At 38.2% G+C, this 21,552-nt stretch overlaps 1 protein-coding gene across 1 annotated transcript in view; it reads right to left on the reverse strand.

Moving 5' to 3' along the window:
- The window catches only part of YLPM1 (YLP motif containing 1), a 66,596-nt gene that overhangs the window by 15,178 nt on the left and 29,866 nt on the right, over positions 1–21,552 (reverse strand). Inside the window, exons 5-16 of the mRNA XM_065872310.1 lie at positions 18,244–20,355; positions 15,467–15,587; positions 9,673–10,093; positions 9,467–9,559; positions 8,070–8,265; positions 7,473–7,591; positions 6,424–6,578; positions 3,170–3,232; positions 2,766–2,885; positions 2,372–2,548; positions 2,201–2,284; positions 1,827–1,910 (exon numbers count right to left, since the gene is read on the reverse strand). Of these exons, the coding sequence (XP_065728382.1) occupies positions 1,827–1,910; positions 2,201–2,284; positions 2,372–2,548; positions 2,766–2,885; positions 3,170–3,232; positions 6,424–6,578; positions 7,473–7,591; positions 8,070–8,265; positions 9,467–9,559; positions 9,673–10,093; positions 15,467–15,587; positions 18,244–20,355 (3,745 nt within the window). The remainder of the gene's footprint in view (positions 1–1,826; positions 1,911–2,200; positions 2,285–2,371; positions 2,549–2,765; positions 2,886–3,169; positions 3,233–6,423; positions 6,579–7,472; positions 7,592–8,069; positions 8,266–9,466; positions 9,560–9,672; positions 10,094–15,466; positions 15,588–18,243; positions 20,356–21,552) is intronic.

Genomic DNA, 21,552 nt, shown 5'->3' on the forward strand with positions numbered 1-21,552 from the left:
AACTTGTAGACTGACTACATGGTGGAGGGATAGAATCAAACACTGGTACAAGGGGAAAGTAAAGAGTCAAAGATAATGGAGAGTAGAGAGTCAGGGTTTCAGCAACCAAGCAGACTGATGGATCTAATTACTAAAATAGAGAATGTGAGAAGAGGAACAGGTTTGGATGAATTACATATTGAATAGGTTGAGTCTGAGGTGTACTAAGATAATACATATTTTTTGGTAGAGAATTTGGAAAATAATGGTAGAATTATAAAAATCACCCATAACCCCTCTACACAGATATAATTACTGTTAAGATACTGATGAAATTCATTCCAGCCTTTACAATTTAATATTAAGGGCATAGAAGTGGCAATCCAAGGTACCAAAAAGCCTGATTATCGATACAGAATGTGCAGATTGAATATAGAGCCTAGGATAGAGCCCTAAAGAACCCCAGCATTTAAGGACTGGGTAGCAAGAGAAGCCAGCAAAGGAGACTGAAAAGGGATGGCCAGAGATGCAAGAGGAAAACCAGGAGAAGGTAGACTCACAGAAGCCAAGAGAAAAATGGTTTCAAGAAGGTGGACATGGTCAACCATGTCATATGTGGCTGCAAAATTAAGCAAGAGAAGTGAGAATTGTCCATTGCCATGGAAATCTTTGGTGAGAGAGTCTCTAGAGAATGGCTGGGGCAGAAGCCAGAGGAAGTGGGATGAGGAGTGGCACGGGAGGTAAAAACACATAAAAATACAGTGACAACATTGAGTACAGGTAACTCTCATTCACAGGAAGAGGTCAAATGAAACAGAAGTATATAACTGATTAAAAGAGAAAAATCTCTCCTTTTCCATAATAAAGATTTATTTATTTCAAACTAGTAATTGATTTAGACAAGAATTTGCAATCTGTGAAAATCTGTTGGGGAACAGGATATTAATAGTTTCAAAGTATCTTCCTACAGATTACTTATTAGGAAGAGAAAAACACAGAAAAATTTGATGAATATCACCTGAACCAAGTGATCAACACTTAAATCACCAATAATGAAATAAGACGACATCATATGACCCCTGATATGATGCAGTGAGAACACAATGTCACTTATGTAGCATTCCTGCTAATGTTTAACCTAAAGCTAATCATGACAAACCCAAATTGAGGGGCATTCTACAAAACAGCTAAGTGGCCTATCCTCTTCAAAAATGTTTTGTCTTTCATGACGATGACATAGCTGAGAAACCATTTTTTGTATTAAAGGACTGGATCCTGGATTTTAAGAAATTCTTATAAAGCACAGTATGGGAACAACTGGTGAAATATGAATATGGACTGTATATGAAAGAAGTCAGGAAATTTATATTACCTAATATAGTACCTTATCAATGTTAAATTTCTTAAATTTGATAATTGAGTCTTCCAGTTTTGTAAGAGAATGCCCTTGTTCTTGGGAGATATCTACTGAACTATTTAGGGCTAAAGGGTTTATGAGGTCTGCATTTTAACTCTCAAATGGTTCCACAGTAAGAGGAATAGTAGTAGTACTAGTGGCAGTAGCAGTAGTAGTAGTAACTAGAAGAAGAGGAAGAAGAAATCTAAGTAGAGAAAAATGAGACAAAATATTAACAATTGGTGAATCTCAACGAAGGTCATGCAGGTGTTCTTATATTGGGTTGCCCAAAACGTTTGTTAGGGTTTTCCATTATGGAAAAACCCAAACGAACTTTCTGGCCAATGCAATACTATACATGCAATTTTCTGTAACTTAAATTTTTTTCAAAATAAAAAAAGGCGGAAAAAGAGGTCGCTTTTGCACTGCTTTCGAGCCAAAGGACGCTCACCTCTTCAATAGCAGCATCCTGCAGCAAAGAACGAATGTCCAGACGCATCATATGACGAGGTGCCGTTTCCCAGTGATCGGCCATCTAATTGAGAGATTCAGGAGGTCATGTTATCCCTGGAAACTACTCAAAGAAAGACCAAGAGAATATCCAAGACAAATTTAACTAATACTATGAAGTCTAACAGGCTAGTTCCAGGAAGAGCTAGGACACCTCATACCCTTAGATACAAAGGGTAAGAAACATTTACTAGAGCAGGTAGAAAATATATTTTGAAAGTAAAGGGGATAAATAAGAATTTCCAGATAACAGTGATGAAACAGGCAAAATGAAGTTTAGAATATTACACCCTCTGTGCTTCAAAAAAAAATCACCTTATTTATTTCTTTAAGCTTTCTTCCATGAATATTCCTCTTGCTACAAGTCTGGTTATCTGCACTCATTTCAGCCAAATATACCTAAGAAAGAATGAATAATGATTAGGCAAACAAATGCAGCACTTACATGATAACATAAAGCACTCTAGAGTTCTTTTAAATCTATACCTCAAATCCCTTGGTTTTTGCTGCACTCCAAAACTGGTCAAAATGTCTAACTCTGTCATTGATGGCATCCAGGATGATGAAAGGGAAAAAGCCATCATCCAGAGTCTTTTTGAAAGTTTTGAACATGCTGGTGCGGTAGGTTTCCTCCATCTCAGCTTCATATTCGTATTCCATTACCTAAGATCCCCCCAAAGAGATATGGAGTTAGCAAAAGCAAAGAATCATCTTAAATCTCTTCCCTCGTTAGCATTTGGAGACATGACGACTTTCCAGTCTTTCCTTCACACCTGAGTACTAAAGTTTGTGTTCAAAAAAGCCACATTTCTCTCTGAACATGTTTTCCTTTCAATGCTATTTATGAATCAGGATGTAATCTGAAAGGAATATATCATACCTTTTTTTTCACTTTCTTTCCAGAATCTGGATCTTTTTCTTCTTTTTCCACTTCAGCGATGAAGTAATCATCCAGGCTTAGAACTCTGGGTGCAGGTCCTCCAAATTCTACCTCCTTATCCTGAGAATCATATATTCAAGAAAGTTAAAGAGAATTTATGGAATAAGTTAATAAATGTGCACAAAGTTTTTCCTGTGGCTAAATACCACGCAATCTTCTTGTAGTTTCAAATCAAGCAGGGGCAAAGCATCTGCCTAAGCAGATCAAAATTTATGATATAGCATCTACCAGATGGGCCAACTAGAACGGATCAAACGGGAAATATCTGTATCAATATCATATTACTTGCTAAGAAGGCAAGTGGCTAACAAAAGCAACTGATTCTTTCACTTTCCCATACTCACTCGAATAAGTTTCGCAACATGTGTCTTTCCACTGCCAGGCAATCCTCTCATTATAACGACAATCTGAAACACAACGAAAAAAAAAGTCACCCAGAGAAGATTTTATTTCACAGTGAGATCTTAGAGTTAACAATGACCTATTATTCTCCAGGACAGACCATACGATAGGCCATGAAACAAACCTTAATACATTTGACAGCATAGGAATAACACAAAGCATGTCTCTGACCACAGTGGAGTAAAATCAAAAATCTGGGAAATTCACAAGTATGTAGAAAGTAAACATCATACTCCTAAATAACCAGTGGGTCAAAGAAGAAGTCAAAAGAAAAATCAGAAAATACTTTGAGATAAACAAAAATGAAGACACAACATAAGACAGTGGAAGAACAAACTAAACCGAAAGCAAGCAGAAGGAAGGAAATAGTAATATTAGATCAGAAGTTAATAAAATAGAGAACCGAAAAACAAAGAAAAATCAACGGAACCAAAAGCTAGCTCTTTGAAAAGAGCCACAAAATTGACAAACCTTTAGCTAGACTAAGAAAAAAGAGAGAAAATTCAAATTACTAGAATCAGAAAAAAAGAGGGGACATGACTGCCAACGTTACAGAAATTTTAAAAGGGTTATAAAGGAATACTATGAACAACTGTATACCAACGAATTAGATAAATGAAATGGACAAATTCCTAGAAAGACACAGCCTACTGAAACTGACTCAAGAAGAAATAGATAACCTGAATAGACCTATGACAAGTGAAGAGATTTAATTAGTAGTCAAAAAACTGCCAAAAAAGAAAAGCCCAGGCCCAGATGGCTTCTTCACTGAATCCTAACAAATCTTTAAAGAAGAATACCAACTCTTCACAAACTCTTCCAAAAAACAGAAGAGGAAGGAACAATTCCCAACTTATTTTATGAGGCCAGCATTTCAAATCAAGCATATAATCTGATACCAAAACCAGACAAAGACATCACAAGAAAATTACAGATATCTCTTAGGATTATGGATACAAAAATTTTCAACAAAATACTACCATATTGAATCTAGCAACATATAAAAAGAAGTACACAACATGACCAAGTAGGGTTTATCCCAGAGATTCAAATTAATATCTGAAAATCAGTTAATGTAATACATTATATCAATACAATAAAAAACAAAAAAATCTCAATGCAGAAAAAGCATTTAACAAAATCCAATATCCTTTCATGATAAAAACATTCAACAGGGGCTTCCCTGGTGGCGCAGTGGTTGAGAGTCCGCCTGCCGACACAGGGGACGCGGGTTCATGCCCCGGTCCGGGAGGATCCCACATGCCGCGGAGCGGCTGGGCCCGTGAGCCATGGCCGCTGAGCCTGCGCGTCCGGAGCCTGTGCTCCACAACGGGAGAGGCCACAACGGTGAGAGGCCCGCGTACCGCAAAAAAAACCCCAAAAAAACCATTCAACAAACTAGGAATGGAAGGGAACCTCCTGAACTTGATAAAGGATATCTAATGAAAACTCACAACTAACATAGTACTTAATGGTGAAAGACTGAAAGTTTTCTTTCTAAGATCAGGAATAAAACAAGGATGTCCACTCTCACCACATCTATTCAACACTGTACTGGAGGTCTAGCCAGAGCAATGAGGCAAGAAAAAGAAAAAAGGCATACACATTGTAAAGTCAGAAGGAGAACCATCTCCATCTGCAGATTACATGATCTTATAGATAGGAAAAATCCTAAGGAATCCACTAAAAATCTATTAGAACCAATACATGAGTTCAGCAATGTTGAAGGATATACAATCAGTACGAAAAAATCAATTGTATTTCAATACAACTGAACAATCCAAGAATGGAATTAAGCCATCTATATCTTCCTTTTTTTTTTGGCAGCACTGTGTGGCTTCCGGGATCTCAGTTCCCTGACCAGGGATTGAACTTAGGCCACAGCCGTCAAAGCGCAGAATCCCAACCACTAGACCACCAGGGAACTTAAGCCATCTCTATCAATAATAACATTACACGTGAATGGATTTAAACAATCCAATTAAAAAGCAAAAATTACCAGATCGCATAAAAAAACATGATCCAACTATATGCTGTCTATAGGAAACATACTTTATTTGTGTCACTGAAAGACACAAATAGATTGAAATTAAAAGGATGGAAAATGATATATCAACAGCCACAGGAAAGCTGGAGTAACTACAGTAATAATAGATGAAATAGACTTTAAAACAGTGACATACATACATATACAGAGTCAAACTGCTGATGGAAATCTCCCGTTTTATTTAAACAGAACCATTTTATTTAAATGGAATCTAATTATTTTGCAATATAAGATAAATTTAAGAATGTATACATACGGAGGAAAATAGGTCTAAACTAATCAAGTCTCCTAATTCTCCCTCTTTTAGTTCCACATACCATAAAACCAAATCCTCTTTTCCCTTCTTCAAATTGCAATTAATTGAGTTCTTATGAATTATTTTCTAAAATTTTCAACATTTTTTTCTGCCAAGCAATTAAGCTCTAATTTCTTAGATTCTATAGGGTAGGCAGTTTATGAGATTTTATGATGATTTGAAGATGCCTTTAATCTGATATTAATACTATGTCACACATGGAAGCAACCTAAGTGTCCATCAACAGATGAATGGATAAAGAAGATGTGGTACATATACACAATGGAATACTACTCAGCCATAAAAAGAATGAAATAATGCCATTTGCAGCAACATGGATGGACCTAGAGATTATCACACTAAGTGAAGTAAGTCAGAAAGAGAAAGACAAATACCATGATATCACTTATATGTGGATTCTAAAGCATGGCACAAATGAACTTAACTACGACACAGAAACAGACTCACAGACACAGAGAACAGATTTGTGGTTGCCAAGGGGGAGGGTGGGGGGGGGATGGACTGGGAGTTTGGGATTAGCACATGCAAATTATTATATACAGAATGGATAAACAACAAGGTCCTACTGTATAGCACAGGGAACTATATATATTCAATATCCTGTGATTAAACCAAAATGAAAAAGAATGTATATATCTGTGTAGCTGAATCACTTTGCTATATAGTAGAAATTAATACAACATTGCAAATCAACTATACTTTAATAAAATAAAATAAAATTTTCTTAAAAATACTACGTCACTGAAAAGTACAGAAATTCTGTTCAGGATACTAAAGAGATTTCTTATCAGCTTCTAATTTGCAAGAAAACTAGTCATTTACATAGGACTTACTCTCTCAGGTCTGCTCTCTCGGCCAGGTGGTTTCAAAATATCATCCACATTCTTAGATTCAGGTTTCTTCTCAACCCGCGGAGCTGGAGGTGGCTGGTGGCTTAGTGAAGGAGCTGGCAGGGGCATTCGCTCCTCTGGGTAAGTTCTTCGTTCTCCTAGGATCCCAGCAGTTGAACAAATTACTATTTATACAGTAATTATTTAAAATTTTAACTCTCTCCACTCCTCCTAAGGTAATATAACTTATGGTGATTTTGGGGCTACTTTTATCCTTAATTAGAGATAGTTTAAGATAATGTAAATCTATTGAAATCAAGAAAATGAAAAGATTTAGGTATGCTTTCAGGCAAAAAGAATGTTCTGAAAATTACTGAATTCATCCTTATTTGTATTAAACTTAGGAAAAAAGTTAACAGAACACAGAAGAATAACATGTACTCCTGAATAGTCCTGAGTGTGATTTATAGTCCGTCTGTATGTAACTTCTGCTTTACAATATTGAGAACAAGTCATCAGCTTAGGAAAGCTTGTTTGTATAAGTAGGTGTGAATTTCTAGTTTAAGTGTAATTTGTAACAGTGAAAAACTAAAAGCAACCTAAATGTCCAAAAATAAGAGTCATATATCTCATCCACTTGATGGACTATCATAGAGCCATTAATATGTATGGAAAATGTATATAGTACACAATATCAATGGGAACAAGCACAACAAAGAAACTGTATTTATACTTTGATTACAACTTCATTAATATGTGTGTGAAGAGAGAATGACAGGAAATATACAAAATTACAATAGTTGTAGTATGGTAGGTGGTGGGATTATAAGCGATTTTGTTTCTAGCTTCCAAAATTTCTTTAAAAATGTAAAAATAGCAATTTACATTTTATTTCATCAATTACATGGCTATTTTTGGTGATAACGTTGTCACCTCTGAGAAATCTGTGAGTGCATTTTACTCTGAAAGTTTAAATCCATAACTACAATGGAAAGCATCTCATGTTGTTTTCAGTTCTCAGCATCTTTATAGTTAACAAGGCACTAATCTACCTCCAAACATGGACGGTCCTTCATAGGCTGGTCGGTCAGACTTCCGATCATAGGATGGCCTATCAAATCCCCCTCTTCTGGATGAGGAATGGTCTTTTTTGTCTCGATATGACTGAGTCCTAGAAGGTTTAACAGGAAGTGCTTTGGTAAATGAAAAACATATGGAGGTCTCTTATAATGCAACACCATTATCTGCCCAATTTTTTCTATGGGTACTCATTATACATAGTCAATACTTATATTTTCATTTTGCTTTCCCATTTAGATCTGCCTTGCGTACACACATCCACAGAACTCACAAATTGCAAAAACAAATTGTTTGCCTATTAATTAAGCAATGACTACAACTTTGTCAACAATACTCTTTCCTTTCCTTTCTGGCTATCTCCAGTTCCCATTTAACTCTCTGGAATTCAAGCTCACAAAACTCAACCACCTAGTTTCCTGAAAACTGGTACTCTTCCCTCTCCAGATTACACACACACATGCATGAGAAAAATACATCATTTACTAAAGTTCCTTTAACTACACTGACATTTGCTGAACTTAAGTATATGGTAATTTGCACACCCGGCAAAGATATTTCTCATAGCATACCTATCATCTCGAGGTCGGCGTTCTCTGTCAAATCGATCCCGGTCATAGTCAATAACACCACGATCCCGGTCTCGATCTCTATGTGTCTCCCGATCCCTTTTGAAATCTCGATGATCTGCCATGACATTACTTTGACGATCAAAATAAGGCTCACGATCTCTGTCTCTATCATAACGATCTCGTTGGCCTACATGCTCTATAAAAACAATATAAAATAAGAACTATATCCCTTTTTTTCTGAAATAAAAGCAGAAATGTACAAATCTAAATTTAGAACTAGCATAAACTGTTGCCCTAAATTCAACTTATAAAGAAATCTTTTAGCTATATTAAAGGGAGGCCCACATTCTAAGAGGCCTTCTGTGAGCTGGCCCCTGCCTAACCCTAGTTCCCTCTCTGATCTCACCTCCTACTACCTTCCCCATCTCTTTGTGATGCAACCACACTTTCCCGTTCCTGAGACCTACCACCTGCTGTTCCCTCTGACTGGGACCGTCAGTTTGCAGATGCTTCATGGTTGACTCCTTGTCATTCAGCTCTCAGCTTCACTGTCATAGGGGCCTCCTCTGACCACTCTGTCTAAATTAACCACCTTCACTATCCATCACATCAAATGTTTCACTGTCTTTATAATACATTCAAAGGTCTGAAACGATCTTGTTCATTTATTCTTTTTGTTTGTTTTCCCATTAGAATGTAATTTCACAAGCACAGAAACTTTTATTTTTCTCTTGTTGAATTCCCAGTGTCTAGAACAGGGATTAGCAAACTTTTTCTGTAAAGGGACAGACGGTAAATGTTTTATAGGACATACAGTCTTTGTCGCAACTACCCCAGCTCTGGTTTGTTAGCATAAAAGCAGCTGTAAACAATAGCTAATGGGAGTGTGTCTGTGTTCCATTAAAACTTTATTTCTGGGAATTCCCTGGTGGCACAGTGGTTAAGAATCTCCCCACCAATGCAGGGGACACAGGTTCGAGCCCTGGTCCGGGAAGATCCCACATGCCGCACAGCAACTAAGTCTGTGCACCACAACTACTGAGCCTGTGCTCTAGAGCTCATGAGCTACAACTACTGAGCCTGCGTGTCACAGCTACTGAAGCCCGTGTGACTAGAGCCCGTGCTCCGCAACAAGAGAAGCCAATGCAATAAGAAGCCCGCGCACCACAACGAAGAGTAGCCCCTGCTCGCCACAACTAGAGAAAGCCCACACACAACAATGAAGACCCAATGCAACCAAAAATAAATTAATTAATTAAAAAAAACCACAAAACTTTATTTCTGAACACTGAAAGAAAAAAAAAAAAGCGAGGCCCAGATAACCTCACCAAAAGGGAAATCATATGATAATTGGGTCCTAAAAGGTTTTAAAATACTGATCTCTCTGGGACTCCTACCTGTTTCAAAAGTTGATCTTTCAGGTAGTGGATCTGGACGCAGAGTTATTCTTTCTCCATAGGGTATCTGCTCAACTTTATTAGTGGATATGTCTGGTAAACAAAATCAGGGATAAAAACACTGTAAGAGTGAAGCTTAAGGAAGCCAAAGCGGAAGCTAACAATTCCTTTAGAATCCCAAATACAAATTTGCCACTTTCACTCACCTCGGCCATGGCCATAATCGACAGTCTGCTGCACCGGTGGTGGTTTGGACATCGGTGGCATACCCATAGGCACCGGGCCAGGAGGAGGGATGGAAGGGTGAACAGGTGGGGGTGGTAACACTGGAGCAGATGGAATCGTTGCAGCTTCAGGTTTAAATTCTGAATTCAGTCCTTGTTCATCATTTGTATCCCAGAGGCCATAGAAAGAATCTTCATCCCAGCGTTCTTGTTCCATAGCTGAAGTCTGTGGCTTTATCACTGGAGGAGGAGGTGGCGGCGGAGGAGGAGGGGGTGGTGGTGGCGGTATTGGGATAGGCGGCCTGGTCACAGGAACAGATGATCTTGCTGGTGGAGCAGAGGGTCTTACAATTGAACCTGGTGGTTTACCCATAGGAGGGGGTGGTCTATAGGACCCTGGAGGCTGGAGAACAGAGTAAATGGCTTAACGAATGAGCATACCATCATGTTTTCACATATCAGTAGAAATTAAAATCTGGTTCTCAATCCATAGAAGAAAAATTTGATATACTGAACTTACTCAAAATTCAAAATTTTTTGTACTTTAAAATACATCATTAGGGAGAAAATATGTGCATATCACCTACCTGATAATGGACTTGTATTCAGAATATAAAAATCTCTTATAAGACAAATAGTCAAAAAAAATATGGGCAAAAGATTTGCATATATTTTTCCAAAGAAGATATATGAATGGCCAATAAGCCCATGAAAATATACTCGACATCATTAGCCATGAGGGAAGTGAAAATTAAAACCACAATGAGGCACCATTTCATACCCAGTAGAATGACTATAATTGATAAAATAGACAATAACAAATGATGGCAAGGATGTAGAGAAAGACTCTTAGACTGCTAGTAAGAATGTAAAATTTCCACTTTGGAAAATGGTCTAACAATTTGTCAAAAAGTTAAACTTCAATTTACCAAATAATTCAGCAGTTCCATTCCTAGGTCACTAACCAAGAAAAACATGCCCCTCCAAAGACCTGCACACAAATATTCGCAACAGCGTTATTCGATAACCCAAGTGTCCATCAACTGGTGAATGGACAAACAAAATATGGTATAGCCATACAATAGATTGTTACTTGGCAATAAAAAGAAATGAAGTACTGATTCATGCTATAACATGGATGAACCTTGAAAACATTATGCTAAGTGAAAGAAGCCAGACACAAAAGACCACATATTGTATGATTCCACTTAAATTAAATGCCCAAAAAGGCAAATCTATAGGGACAGAAAGTAGATTAGCTGTTGCCTGGGACTTGGGTAGGAATGAGGATTAACTGCAAATTGGCACGAGGGATCTTACCGGGGTGATGAAAATGTTCTACAACTGGATTATGGTGATGGTTGGACAACTCAGTAAATTTACTAAAAATCACTGAATTACAAACTGAAAATGGGCAAATGAGATTATGTAAATTATACCTCAATTAGGTTGGTTTAAAAAAGGAAAAAAAAATGCCCTCAACACTATCACCTCCTCCCTTCCCTGCAATGAACCACCCTCTTTTTCTTCTCCTTCCAGAAAAATTAGGGTGCTAGCCAATTTGATACAAGTATCCTAGGCCCACCTCAAACCTACTGAATTTCTGTGAGTGAGGTCCTGGCATTAGTTTAAAATAAACAAAACTTCTGTAATTCTGATGTTCACCACCTGGTTAAGAATCTCTGCTATAAACTATCTCCCCACTATGGTAACCTATCTCTTCCACAAAAATAGTGAATTTCCAGTGAGAGAAACAAACTCTAGCTAGCTCCCTCACTTCTACCTAATTGTCTGACTGACAATAGTAGTTTGTGGCAAGGCTGGTACCAACACACAACATCAGAAGCGGGAAACAACAAAACAAAGAAACCAAATGGGACATTTAGTAATCTCTCTGACAACCACCAAATGGCAACAGAAATGTATATTAAGGAAACAGTAGAATCTCTTGGCAGATAGGTTCTATTTACTTAATACTGAAACCCAATCGTTAAATTTTATTTTAATCTTTGTAATCAGAGATAATTTTAATCTCTGATTCGAACACTCTTTACCCATTTCTCTTAGTTCTATGTTTCTGGTTGTTCTATTGACAAATTGACAGCTGCTTTAGATCTTGGAAAGCCAACAATACACATTACTTATATGTTTATTCATACACAGGCTGCGTGTTAAACTTTTTGAGTAACAAAATTACATTGTGGCTAATACGTAAGAAATATTATTTAACAAGAGGCCACTATAGGCTGGAGTTAAAGACAAATGACTATTAGGTAAATGATGTAAGGTAAACTTTAGGTTATGGCACTTTAAACTTTATTAAGGGAATGCCTATACATGACAAAGCTACTGCATCTGGAGCACAGCTATCCAGACATGCTTTAAATATCATAAGAATTCTGGACTATGTCTACAAATAAAAAGTGTTTTCTTCATATTACATAGTGAAAGCAATATATACATTTGTGAAAAACAGAACACTCCTACAGTATTTACATGAGAAAGGATTAATATCTGTACCATACTAAGGATAACATAAATTAGTAAGAAAAACCTTAAGAGTCAAATAGATAAAATAGAATTTTTATAAGAAATGTAATTAACAATTATCAGAAAATATTCATGTTCACTAATTATCAAAACTACCAAACATTTTATTATTTTTTTAAATATTTATTTGGCTGCACCGGGTCTTAGTTGCGGCACGCAGGATCTTCGTTGCCGCACTCGGGATCTTCGTTGCTGTGTGCGGGATCTTTAGTTGCAGCATGAGGGATCTAGTTCCCTAACCAAGGATCAATCCTGGGCCCCCTGCATTGGGAGTGCAGAGTCTTAACCACTGGACCACCAGGGAAGCCCCACTACCAAACATTTTTAAACATTTTATTAAAATATTATATCTTCCAAAAATATTAAGTAGCTGATGCTTGCAAGGCTATAGTATAGTTGTTATATAACTATTTTAGAGAGCTGTTGGCTATATTATAGGAATCATTAAAAATGTCCTCGTTCTTTAACTAAAGTATACCACTATAGGACTTTAAAAGTACTTTTAAGAAGTTATCTAAAACAAGAATTTGAAGCATAATGGGTAGTGGTTTGTAGAAAATAAAGAATGCAGATGTAAGCTTTTATCTATAGAATGGGTAAACAACAAGGTCCTACTGTACAGCACAAAGAACTGTATTCAATATCCTGGGATAAACCACAATGGAAAAGAGTATTAAAAATGTGTATATATGTATAACTGAATCACTTTGCTGTACAGCAGAAATTAACACAACATTGTAAATCAACTATACTTCAATAAAAAATATTAAAACTAAAAAAAAATAAGAATTTGATACAAATTTATTAACATTGTATTAATAAAAGATTAGAAACAAAGGTTTAACTTTGTTAAATGGAATAGTTTTAATAAATTGTGCATCAAAAATATAAAGCTTGTAGCAATATGTTAAAATGTTTATGATTGATTTATCAAGTGAATAAAGCAGAAATGTGGATCTATAATCTACAGCTTCTACTATTTGCTAAGAGACTCAAAGATAAAAGATGTAGCTCCTATCCTTATGAAGGACAGGCAAGATAAGAGAGAAGGCAAGACAAGACAGAAGGCAAGACAGACAAGAAGACAGACAATCCAAATACAGTATGATAAGGGTTCTGACAGAGGCCCATAAGATGTTACAGGCGTACATGCAAGGGCAACTGTCTTACACAAGTGGAAGAGAAGATACAGAGATGAGTTCTAAAAAATAAACAATTAACTAGTTGGAGGAGAGGATAGGAAGAGAAAAAAAAAGAAACTCTAGGTTTAGAGAACAACATGCATATGCAAAGGCATGAAGTAAGAGCCAGTCACACTCATAGAATTGTCAGAAGCTCCATGTGGAGGGAAAGTAAAGAGAGGGAGTAGCAAGTAATGGTAAGCAGAGCTTGGGCCAGCTCAGGAAGAACATAAAAGGCCAGGCAAAAGAATCTAGATTTTATCCTGAAAGGAACACAAGAATACTGAAGCGTTCTACAGCCAAGGTACAACATGGTGAGATTTATGTTTTAAAATGTCCATTTTGGAGACTTCCCTGGTGGTGCAGTGGTTAAAAATCCACCTGCCAATGCAGGGGACGTGGGTTCAACCCCTGGTCTGGGAAGATTCCACATGCCACAGAGCAACTAAGTCCATGAGCCACAACTACTGAGCCTGTGCCCTAGGGCCCATGTGCCCTAGGACCCGACGCCACAGCTACTGAGCCCACATGCCACAACTACTGAAGCCCACGTACCGCAACTACTGAGCCCACGTGCTGCAACTACTGAAGCCTGCATGACTACAGCCTGTGTTCCGCAACAGGAGAAGCCACCGCAGTGAGAAGCCCGTGCACCGCAACGAAGAGTAACCCCCACTCGCCACAACTAGAAAAAGCCCGTGCACAGCAACGAAGACCCAATGCAGGCAAAAAAAAAAAAAAAAAAGAAAAAGACATGAAATGTCTATTTTGGCCAGCAGTCACATCAGTGCTGCCTAAAGTAGAGTGTAGGGTAGTCCTAACTACAAAGTGGCATGAGAGAACTTTTGGGGGCAATGGAAATTTTTTTTCTCTTTTGGTACACATTTGTCGAAACTCAAACTGTGGGCTTAAAACATATGTAAATTATAACTCAAAATTTGATTCAAAAATATTTTAAAAATAATCACTCTGGAAGCAGAATGAAGAATGGATCAGAGGGGAATGAGATGGAGAGAGATGAATTAGGGTGTTTCTGAAATAATCTAGGCAAGAACTGACAAAGGCTAGAACTGAGGTTGTAGGGAAGTGGAGGATAGAATACTTGAACAATATTAAAAAGATAGTAAAATTAGTCAACAGAATGACTGAACACAGAAGGTTAGAACAGAGAAAAGAGTTAGGGCTGGCTTCAGGTTTCAAGTTCGGGTGACTAGGTGATAATGAGGAGAAAGAACAAGTTTTCATGGAGGATGGTAATGAGCTCCATTTTAAATATGTTGAGTTTGGCAGGAGACACACCCAGAGAGAAACCCTGTAGGCAGATGGATGCATACACAGGCCAAGAGATATGATTTGGGGAGTCAACATCATGGTGGTTGCTGACATCAACAATTACATCCGAGTGTTGTGTGTTAGATTAGGATGGAAGGGAACATTGAGAAATGAAGAGTTAATCTGATGAAATGGTTCAGCAGTGTTTTTTTCTCTCTCTCACTTATATTTGCATGATAACGTTTTTAAAGCCCATCACTGGCTTAAAGGTAAAACGACAACAGCAACAACAAAATGAAAACAAAACAAGGGGAGAGCTTAATCACACAAGTCTTTAACGTAGCTTCACTGCCTGAACTGGGGCATGATGTTCAACCCCTTCCCTAGCTAAAGGCTAGTAGCCTGAAGAGGCAGGGAGACTACGAAGCTCACATGAGCAGGGCTCACAGGGAGTCCCTATACTGTCCAAATGGAAAACAGGACTATTTGAACAAAAAGGATTACCAGGAAAATTCTACAATTTTGTGAACACAAAGCCATATATATAGTTCAGGTGTACTTGGTGTACTTATCAAACCAAAAGCATTTCTGTCACACTTTTGACCATACTCATAATATTTTCAAAGGTCCATTACCATTAGCTTTTTACTTTTCCAAAATTTACATTTTTTATAGAGGAAATTTATACTTATTGTAATACAAAAAAAATCAAATGACATACAAACATACAAAGTAAGAACCATTTCATTTTCTGGGCACATATTTTCCCATACCGGATACATTCCAGGTCTTGAAGGTGTATTCTGCAATCTCGAATCCTGGGGTGGTAGATGGTCAGGCATCTGTGGCTCAGACCCATAGTCTTTCATCTTTTGAAGCTGTTCTTTCTGTTCTCTGTAAACAAATAAAATTGCCATTGTACATAAGGCATGTGTTCTCCATTCCTAAATAACTATAATTAATATTGAAGAACAAAAAAGGAAACTAAAACCTTTTTTCAAACCCTCTACAGTGCCCATAAAACATCTCCAGGAAAAAAAAAAAAAAAAAACATCTCCAGGGTAATACTCTCTTGCCTTTATGAGCCAACTGATCAGTCATCTACGACCTATAAAATAATGATAAATTATTGATCTTCAAGGACCGATTCTAGAACCTGCCTCTTTAGTCTATTTTAATATCTCACCTACTTGTCATGTTTTTCTTTCATCCGACAAAAATCTCTCTTGCTATTTTTTTTTGTTCAATAGTCTTTAGATAAGAGGTTGCAAAATGGTGGCACATGGGCCAAATATCAATGTATTTGGATATATATGAATATATAAAAAGGTTTTTTAAAATTTAGCTTCCATATTAGTTTTAAAATCTGAGCTAGCTGCCATTACTTACAAAGCAAAATAATATATTTTTCCATATAAATTCAAATTTTAAAGAGATCTGCAGACACTGGGCCTACATGCCCACATGCCAACAATCAGCTCAGTGGAGTAGTGGCTGCCCGCTTTAGATGAAGCAGTTTGCCACAGTCCTCACCAAACCCAGTAGAGTTACACTGGCCTGCTTTCACTCATTTTAGTTACCTGTCTGGTTCTTGTGGACATTTTAGTTTACAGTCCCTGCCGTATACAGTGAGAACAGTTGTCAGTCTAAACCTTTAAAAACAACACTTCATACTCCTAAAGAGTAATTATGTTAACTCTTCCAGTTTTTCTTTAAATCGCTGGTCAAATTCCCTTCACTTTTCCTTACAATGCCCACAGTAAACACATACAACATCTACCACAACCTCTTCAGACCTTTTACAATTTTCTCCCTACCATTTTGTAAAGTGTAATGACCCAAATGGACACAAAGTAAGGGTCAAGTATAAAAAAAGATTATTTTCTGCCTCATGTAAATCATACTATGACTTTCCCAATGCAACGTGACTGACCTGTATTCAACTACGACCACTCTTACCCATCACTTCATATATTTTGTTTTATCATGTGGCCTAGAAAGAGCTTTAAAAAAAGGATGATGAGGCACCTTGTATCCAGCATTTCTATACAAAGCAATAACGGGTGAAAAGGAGATTTCAAAAAGGAAAGGAAAGAAACCTTGGCAGCTTAGTAACACCAATCAGCTTGGTGTTCTCCATAAACAACATAGATTTTAGAGACCAGGTTCAAATTCTAGGTTTACCAATTCCGGTAGCCAAGTGGTACTCTCTGAGCCTTAGTGTCTTTGGTGAAGTGGGAATACTACTGCTTATCTTTGCAGGCCTTTGAGATAGGGATTTGAGATAGGAGGATTGAGATAATACATGCTAAATTATCAGCACAGTGCCAGCACACAGTAGGTGTTAAATTAAAGGTGTCCATAATTTAAAAGTGAACAGAGAATAGCTAAATGTTCTATAGCATACTTTCCACATTTACTACTTTCTTCAGGAGTAATCTGGAAAAGTCAAATCTCTTAAGAGTATATCTTCTATAGACCACAGAAATCTGTTTTGTTTCCTGAGGCACCTGATCTTTCATCTTTACTTACAGGTATTTTTCCTCATTATACTTTTTTAGTCATAAAGCTTCAGTTATAATTTCAATCAGCATAATCCACAAATGTAAACCAGAATTGAAAAATGAAAAAAACACAATACATTGGAATATATCAAAAACTAACCATTAATTTATTTTCACAAAACATTGCTAATTCCTAAGAAATTACTCAAAAAGTAATTTCTCATTGCAATCTGTCAGTGACTCCTAAGTTCTCATCTTAGGATATAGTTGGTATAAGGATTACATGAATTAATACATACAAAGCACTTAGTACAGTTCCTGGTACATAGTAAGCGTGCAATAAATGTTAGCTTTTATTATTACTGCTACTAATGGGAAGCATTATGTAGATACCTATAGATAGTTGGGTGATTGTAAATCAAGAAATCCAAATTCTATTCTCCATCTCACAAAGAAAATATTTGATTATGTAGAAACAAGTAACATCCTCAAGTAGAGATACCTGCTTCCAGTTATAATGAAAGATAAAACATCCCAAAAAGAAAGAATCAATAGTTAGATAAATCTGAGGCTGCTTCCAGGTAAACCATTCTTAGCTTCAACAGAGAAAAATATAAATCCTTCCAGCACTTTCCAAAGTTATACCAAAGATTAGTGAATATGAAGTCTATCAGATCTAATACCAAAGAGCAAACTGCCTCGGGGAAAAAGGGGATTTTACGTATGAGCTCTGTGAAATCCAGAGCACTGGGAAGTTGAAGTTTGAACTTGAAACAATCACAGGCATGGCACGTCGGCAACATAGCTACAAAAGCCAAGAATGGCTATCAAATTTTCATATTTCAGGACATAAGTTTATAATTATCAGTTCCTAAATATCCATCCTACCCTAAAACAGCACTCAATGACTAGAAATTAAAATTAAAATCATGTGGTAATAAGAACTTGAAAAAAAATGATTCCATTCAAATATAACACATCATTTTAAAAAGAGCAGTCTGAATGCGGTTTTGACTAAAAGAAATGATCTTAAGTAGTTAACTTACCGAAGCATTTTCAGTTCTTGTGCAGCTTTCAAAATGATTTCATGCTGCCTCTGACTGAGAACCATTACCCCTCCAAGGCCTTGGTCAGAGTCTAAGTTTGCATCCGACCCCATCATTTCAGAAGAATGATGTGAGGAGGGCATATGTTCCGCCATGGGGGAATGTCTATCCACATCAGATGGGTACCATCTGTCTGACAATCGTTCTCTTTCCCAGTCCATTCTGTCAGGAATATAATCTCGCTTTTCCCGCCACGTATCTCCTCTTTCTGGGTACTCTCGGATCCTCAACTCACCCCTATCACGGAAATCTCGATCATACCCATGGTCTCGATTTCTTTCTTCTCTCCATCTATCATCCCGATATCTATCCACAGGTGGAAGAGGTGGGAGGGGTGGTAAAGGTGGAAGAGATGGAATATCTCGTTCACGGAACTGTGATTCTTGTTCATCCAGTGGTCTCCCATAATCTCTGTCCCACTCATTATCCAAATTTCTATCATACATATCCATAGGTCTTCCAATCCGATCCACATCCCTGTCCAAGTCCCTGTCCATTTCCCTGTTGTAGTCCTCATCCATATCCTGATCTCTCTCCCAATCATCCCACCAAGGGCCTCGTCTATCTCCATCGTGAGATCGAGATGGTGCCGAAAACCTGTCCTCTCTGTTATAGGAATCTAGTGTATCATCTTGATAGTCATGTTCACATTCTCTCCAGTATCTCTCTCTATCCCAATCATCAAGTCTTTCTCGTTCCACTGGAGCATTTCTACCATCTAATGGGAACTCTTCATGCCCTCTCTCTTCTCCATGGTTCCATGTTGCCCTAGGAGGCTCATCTCGATGATACGAATACATTTTTTCCCCACCATCTCCTGGTTCTGGTCTAAATGGACCTCTGTCACGACCAAACTCTGGTCTTCCCAGACCCCTTTCCCGACTGCCAGGCCCTCGAGGTGGTCCCGTCTCCCTGCTCCCGGCTCTTCGGGGTGGTACTCTCTCTCTACTCCCAGGTCTTCGAGGGGGTCCTCTCTCCTGACTGCCAGCCCTCCGAGGTGGTCCCCTTTCTCGGCTGCCAGCTCTACCCCTCTCCTGGCTGCCTTGCAGACCACCTGGCATTTTCTCCCGACTGCTTCCTGGCCTCACCAACCCTCTGTCCCGGCTGCCTTCTCCTCTACTCATCTTCTCTCGACTGTCTTCTCTTCTACCCATCATTTTATCACGAAAGTCTTCTTGCTTGACCAGCCCTGGGCCACGGCTGATTGCCTGGCCTCGACCTCTATTTACTAGTCCTTTATCCCGTGTGTCTTCCATTCTGCTTTGCCCAGGACCTCTGTAAGATGAGCTGTTGCCTCGATTGCCTTCTAACCTATTATCTCTGTTATCTGGCCGAGGCAGCCCTTTATCTTGGTTGTTTTCTGAATGCGGAAGACCAATACCCAAAGGTTTAAAATCATTATCGGCAGTTAGTGATGATGATGTTGCTACTGCTGTTCCTCCCTCCATCCCCCCTGTTTTTGAGGGAAAAGTAGATTGAGAAGGTACAGGTTTATTTGCAAGGGGTACAGGCTGAGTAACAGCTTGGGCTTTGTCCATTTGAGTCTCCATACTTTGAGAATTCTGGTCCCAATTAGAAGGCTCTATGGGCCCCTCCGAGACTTCGCTTTTAGGTGGCTCTTGTTGAGAGTCGCTTAGATTCTCATTTGACTGAGCCGCCTTGGCATCCTTTACATCTGCAGCAATGGAAAATGCAGCTGATTGCATTTTAAAATTCTTCTGCTGGTTACTACTGGTGTCTGCTAATGGTTCTTTGTTTCCTGGTTCTGCTTGTGACTTAGGTTGCTGCTGATGTTGCTGTCCAAAAGCTGGTTTGGGGCCTTTCCACTGTGGTCCACTCTGTCGAGGACTGAGGGATGTATTGGGGGTAATATAGAACTGAGATGCTGGCCCCCGGGGAATCATTCCCCATTTGCTTTTAGCGCCCTCTGTTGGGTGACCTTCATATCTGGGTCTTGGCCCATCGGGGCGATTTCCTTCAAAACGAGGCCCTTTGGGTCTCGGTCCTTCACACCTTGACCCTAAATCCTCAAATCTTCGAGGACCATCAAATCTACAAGTAAAACAAAAGATATTACTCAAGACAGTAAAGCAGAAAAAAAAAATTCTCCATGTAAAAATATTTAAGGCAATCTTGCCTTAGTATCCGTTTACAAAAATGACTCTTAGTCATTAAACAAACCCTGAGATATCTATCTTAGAACCAGTATGTTAAGGTGGCAGAGCTCAGAAGGTCTCAGGACAAATCTCCTGCAGCAAGTCACTGATATACTGAATTGTTAAAAAGCAATTATAAATATTGTGCCTTAGTAGACAGAAAAGGCCACTCATTTCAAACAGAAAAAAAAGTCCCGCAGCTAATTCTGAAAGTACTTTTAGAGTTAAATTATAACTAAAAACTAAATATGAAACAATTAACAAGATAATATAGGATGATTACAGATATTGTTGGAGCTAACATTATCATCTTGACTAATTGACAAAAAGTTGAAAAAACAGCAGCCAGCTATGTCTTAAGAGCATGCCCTGACATTTAAAAATCTGGACAGAGATATTTTTGCTATGGACCCACTTGCATATTTGGTAAATATTTAGTGTATATCCTCTGTCAGGCACTATGCTACATCCAAGGGATACATGAATAAAATGTCTTCTTTACCCTCAAAGGGTTTACAATGGAAAAGAAAGAATCTAAGTGTAAATAACTGCCAAAAGGTACAATGACTAAAGTCTATCTGCATATAATAAGGGCAACAGAGGAGAGAATGGTTAGTTCTACCAGGGTGAAGGTGGTGCTCTCCAATAAAGGCTTTATATCATAGAAGATGCTTAAGTTAACTCTTGAAAAACAAATTCTCAGAGATCAGATTAACAGAGAGTATCGGAGATGATGGCAGTGGGTGGCAAGGACATCTCAGGCTAAGGAAGCATTATGAGGAAAGGCAGAGAAACACATACCAGCATAGCATGTTTGGCAAACAGTTTAGCATGGCTGAAAGAAAGAGGAAACAAAGTCTAGGACACCTAGGAAAGGAGAAGGAGTGGAAAAGCAGCACACTAAGAGATAAGGTAAAGAGGCAGGCAAGGGTCAATCTCCAGAAGACCTTGTATACCTCGGTGGCATGGACTACTGGTACACCTCCAATATTCATTCCCCCTTTTTCTACAGTAATTGAGCCTCTCCATTATTAGCTAGACATAAGGATAGCCAGACTAAAAACTCCTTTTCCCAAACTCTCTTGCAGCTGGA

This window comes from Phocoena phocoena, chromosome 2 (assembly GCF_963924675.1).
Source record: "Phocoena phocoena chromosome 2, mPhoPho1.1, whole genome shotgun sequence".
Classification (NCBI taxonomy): Eukaryota; Metazoa; Chordata; class Mammalia; order Artiodactyla; family Phocoenidae; genus Phocoena; species Phocoena phocoena.